This window comes from Zeus faber (assembly GCF_960531495.2).
Source record: "Zeus faber genome assembly, chromosome: 12".
NCBI lineage: Eukaryota > Metazoa > Chordata > Actinopteri > Zeiformes > Zeidae > Zeus > Zeus faber.
Window position 1 is genome coordinate 23,714,534 of NC_137196.1, and position 5,000 is coordinate 23,719,533.

General features: G+C 51.4%; 1 protein-coding gene across 1 annotated transcript in view; it reads left to right on the top strand.

Annotated features, from left to right (window-relative positions):
- Positions 1-625: 625 nt before the first annotated feature.
- ednrba (endothelin receptor Ba) overlaps positions 626-5,000 on the top strand; it is a 4,825-nt gene continuing 450 nt past the window's right edge. The window contains exons 1-7 of the mRNA XM_080010921.1: positions 626-1,388; positions 2,066-2,178; positions 2,534-2,738; positions 3,277-3,426; positions 3,810-3,943; positions 4,342-4,450; positions 4,743-5,000. The exon at positions 4,743-5,000 is cut by the window's right edge and continues 450 nt beyond it. Of these exons, the coding sequence (XP_079867047.1) occupies positions 987-1,388; positions 2,066-2,178; positions 2,534-2,738; positions 3,277-3,426; positions 3,810-3,943; positions 4,342-4,450; positions 4,743-4,877 (1,248 nt within the window). The 5' untranslated portion in view covers positions 626-986 and the 3' untranslated portion in view covers positions 4,878-5,000. The remainder of the gene's footprint in view (positions 1,389-2,065; positions 2,179-2,533; positions 2,739-3,276; positions 3,427-3,809; positions 3,944-4,341; positions 4,451-4,742) is intronic.

Genomic DNA, 5,000 nt, shown 5'->3' on the forward strand with positions numbered 1-5,000 from the left:
AGGACTCTTCTCAGAAAAGCGAGCCTGAAAAGGGCTGGACGGAGCTGGATCAACACAAGTGCGGCCAAAGGGGAGGACAAGGAGTCTTCGGCAGAGAGTCCTCCCACCCTCCCCCTCTGGTACCCCCGCTGAGGACCGGAGGGGAGTTGAAAATTACAGAACAATGTTGTCGTTGGATTTCCCACTTGATGAGATTGACTTTATTGTGCGGTAATTATTGCAATCATCCGTTACTCTGGGCTAATTTAATAAGAGCTATTATTTATTGGCGAATATACTTTAATCTTGCTCATCGAGTCTTATCTGCCTTCCTACAAAAACAATTAGCATATAAAGCGACTCAGGGAAAATATCTTCTTCCGACGCGCAGACCACAAAATGCAAGCATAAATCCACCCAACACTGCTCGGATTAATGTTGGAGAAAGATGGTGCGGACGGCGGAATCGCGGTAGTGTGCGGTAACAGAAACTTCATTTGAGCTTCCTTTAGTCGATCACCGAAATGAATAAGGTTCAGCAGATCTCTACTGTCCTGCTTCCACCCCCTTTCACATGAGGAGAGGAGGGGTTGGAGAGGCAGGAGTCAGTGAGTCAATGCAGCTTGCAGCAGTGGGAGCAGATAGAGTTCTGGAGCACAGATAGAGCACTGGAGCCGAGGACTTTGCCGAGAGTCTATTGACTGCTTCTCAGAAATGAGCAACTTTCTGCTTTGGGGACCTCTCACCTTTTGTGGACGGCTTACCGCACCGACCGCCAGCGGATTTAAGAGTAGATTTTGATTATCCTGTTTTTCGGCCAAAAGATAAATTGTCGATGAATTGAATTGAATTGACTGAATTCCTCCCTGGTCGATAATGATCAGTGCTTGGGCAAAAAGACAAGACCAAAGTGATTGAATTCACAGCCTCGCATTTAAACTTGTGGTTCCAGGAGCGCACCAGGACTCGTTGCGCACATCGTGGACTAAACGGTTTGGAGTGCCAGGATGAAGCCGGGTGTCCTCTGCTGCCAGATCCTCCTGCTGGGGCAGCTCCTCGTCGTCGACGGGCAGGCCAACGACCCGAACCCACAGGGGCTCCCCAGCGCCACCCAGAAGCCCAGACTAATCGAAAGAGATGTGGGTCAGATCCGGCAGAACATCACCATGCCGCGCCGACGTCTGCCGCCCATGTGCACGGGCCCCACCGAGATCAGAGACACCTTCAAGTACATCAACACGGTGGTGTCCTGCCTGGTGTTTGTCGTTGGCATCATCGGTAACTCAACTCTCCTGTGCATCATCTATAAGAATAAGTGCATGCGCAACGGGCCGAATATCCTGATTGGCAGCTTGGCGCTGGGAGACCTGCTGCACATCATTATTGGAATTCCCATCAATGTTTACAAGGTGAGGTTTGTTTTTTTTTAAGTGCGTTTTATCGTGACCGCGCATGCAGTACAACATTATGTGCACATGCCCCATGCCGAACCACACCCTCCCTCCCACAACTATTTTGTTATTGCTCCACTGGATTCTGAGCCCCTCAATATCCCTTCATGTCCCACGCCATGTTATTATCAAAATAATTAGGTGCGTTTGTCTGAGGGGCCGGGAAAGGTAAAACAGTTGCCTGCATACCAGAGGAGAGAGAACGGTATATGAAGATCGGGCCCCATATGATCCCAATTGGCTCCACACATTCCAACAACCAATCGAAAACAGGTAGAAAATCCTCGCGCAGGTTAGCCAGAGTTCCTCAGTTTAAAGAGAGTGTCTCTGGCTTCCAGTGTCTTACGGTAATGCCGGACAGACATCTCGTTGTGTTTCCAGGAAGAGTCATGCCGTCCTGAAACGAAAACGTTCTGCATTTACTTAGAGGCCCCTTTCATCAAGTTCTCTGAAGTGTACCTGCCCAGTTCTGGCTGCCCGTGGCTGGAGAGAAAAAAAAAAAAAAAAGGTGGCTCCAAAGACAATATGCTGGGCTCCTACTGTGCAAACTAGTCTGTCTGTCTCCCCCCCGTATCGCTGTCCATCTGTACCCCCCACCCTCCCCCGTCCATCTCTCCGTCTCCCCCTCTCTCCAGCTCCTGGCGGAGGACTGGCCGTTCGGGGTGGCTTTGTGCAAGCTGGTGCCATTTGTTCAGAAAGCCTCGGTTGGAATCACAGTGCTCAGTCTGTGCGCGCTGAGCATTGACAGGTAGAGTCTGCCAACCTGCCGAATAAACCCTCCAAACGCAAACACACAGCCCACACACACTCACACACACACACACACACACACACACACACACACACACACACACAGGCACACACACACACACACACAGGCACACATGCATGAACAGACATTCACACAGTGCGCAACCCAGTAAACTCCCAACCTCCCCTAAAACCGAAGGCTTACTTAACTCCTCCCGTTGCCATGGCCCGAGCATCTGTTTAATGTTGTAGTTGTTATTGTAATTAGAATTCCTGTCACAATTTAACTGCGTATGTGTGTGTGTGGGGGGGAGTGATTTATTTGTAGACAAAAATATTTAATATCACCACAGATACCGCGCTGTGGCGTCATGGAGTCGCATCAAAGGGATCGGCGTGCCGAAGTGGATGGCGATCGAGATCGCGCTCATCTGGATCCTATCAATCATCCTGGCCGTGCCGGAGGCCATTGCCTTCGACATGATCACCATGGACTACAAAGGAGAACACCTGAGGATCTGTCTGCTGCACCCCATGCAGAAGTCCGACTTCATGATGGTATGGAGGGGGGGAAACACACGGGGCCTTTTTTTTAGGAGACTGATAACCTGATACCGTACTCTCACAGACACGCCTCCGGTGCGCGCAGTTACGTGGTCAAAAGAGCTCGAGTGCACAGTTTGTTTCATTGTCGGAGGTGGATAAATCCAGGTTCGGAAAGTAAGAGTTCCGGCCTTCGCGTTATTTCATTATCGTCTACAACGACTGAAAAGAAAAAAAAAGAGAAGAAAACTCACTTTACGGCACGACAAAGGAAGACAAAAAGAAGAGCCAACCCTTAAATTAAGGGGGTTTTGAATGCAGAGCCGGACGCCTCTCCCGCCTCGGAGTCCCAACCTCTAGTCCCGTTCGAGACCGGCCCCGTTCTGCCGACGCGCGCGCGGGGGCCGTCTCACGGATAACTGAGCCATTTAGTTTTTATCGCTCATACTTTACGGCCTCGTCTTTCACCTTGCGTAAAGCTGTCCGGGAGCTCGTATTTCAAGCTCTTGTGCGGGTGATCTACTGCTCAAACGCCCCGTGTTCTGTCCCGTAGTTTTATAAGTCCGCCAAGGACTGGTGGCTGTTCAGTGCGTATTTCTGCCTGCCGCTGACCTGCACGGCCATCTTCTACACCCTGATGACTTGCGAGATGCTGAGGAAGAAGAACGGCGTGCAGATCGCTCTCAGTGACCACCTCAAACAGGTGGGTGGAAGGACGGACGGATGGATGGACGGACGGATGGATGGACGGACGGATGGATGGATGGACGGACGGATGGATGGACGGACGGATGGATGGACGGATGGATGGATGGATGGATGCATTAATGATGGATTGTAATAGTGCTTATTTTAAGAAATGTCATTATTTATTGAATTTATTCTTGTGTGTGCATGTGTATATGTGCATGTACATGTGTGTGTGTGTGTGTGTGTGTGTGTGTGTGTGTGTGTGTGTGTGTGTGTGTGTGTGTGTGTGTGTGTGTGTGTGCCTGTGTGCGCGCGCGCGTGTGTGTGTGTGTGTGTGTGTGTGTGTGTGTGTGTGCCTGTGTGCGCGCGCGCGTGTGTGTGTTTGCGCGCGCGCAGCGGAGGGAGGTGGCCAAGACCGTCTTCTGCCTGGTGCTGGTGTTTGCGCTGTGCTGGCTGCCCCTCCACCTAAGTCGCATCCTCAAACTCACCATCTACGACGAGAAGGACCCCAACCGCTGCGAGCTGCTCAGGTAGGATCACTGGACTGAAATCCAAAACAATAATATTGTGTTCTCCCACATCGACTTTGCCTCAGAAAAACCCACCGGGTCAACACTGACGGGGAATTCCAATTGTGATGTTAAGCAGGTCTCCCATGGCCGAGCTTCCAATAACAATATTAGGCGCTTATTCTTATAGATGATCCGTAAAATACTAGTTATAATAATAGTAGTCTCACTGGACGTCACACGTCCACACGCGTCAACATTGCCGTGTGTGATGTTTCTGCTGAAGGTCGTAGAGCCACACGTCCAAATTGTCCACGAGGGTGTTTTTTTTTTTTTTTCCCCTCGGGCATCCACGCGACCCGGTATCGCAATGACTGGAGAGGTCCGGTCACATTCCACTTTGCTCATGTCCGCTGCAGTTTCTTCCTGGTGCTGGACTACATCGGCATCAACATGGCGTCCGTCAACTCCTGCATCAACCCCATCGCCCTCTACATGGTCAGCAAGCGTTTCAAGAGCTGTTTCCGGGTGAGGCGCCAATTCCCCAATGGGCCAATGCATTACTTTTTTGTGTTCTACAGTATATTTAAAATGTATTACACTATATATTTTTTATATTATATACTATAGCGTATGTATTTGAAGTCCTCTAATGCCCACGTACAACTAGCAGGCTGTGAATATACAGTATGTGTCTCATTCTACTCCTCACTGGTTTCTCTCTTCCTGTGTACGGCCCTCCCTCCTCCTCTCCTCCACCCCTCTTCTCCTCCACCCCTCCTCCCCGCCACCCCTCTCCGCCCCTCCCGCCCCGCCGTAGTCGTGCCTGTGCTGCTGGTGTCTGCCCGCTGAGATGCTGATGGACGAGAAGCAGTCGTGCATGAAGCTCAAGGTCAGCGACCGCCTCTCAGACCCCAGCAACTCCAGAGTCACCAACAAGTCGACCACAGCGTGAGCTGCCCACACTCCCACCCCCCCTCCCCCGCCTCCCCCTCCCCCGCCTCCCGCCTCCCGCTCCCCCCCCACCCGTCGACCCCCTGACGGTGTTTGAGACCTGAAAGTGAGAAGAAATGGGATA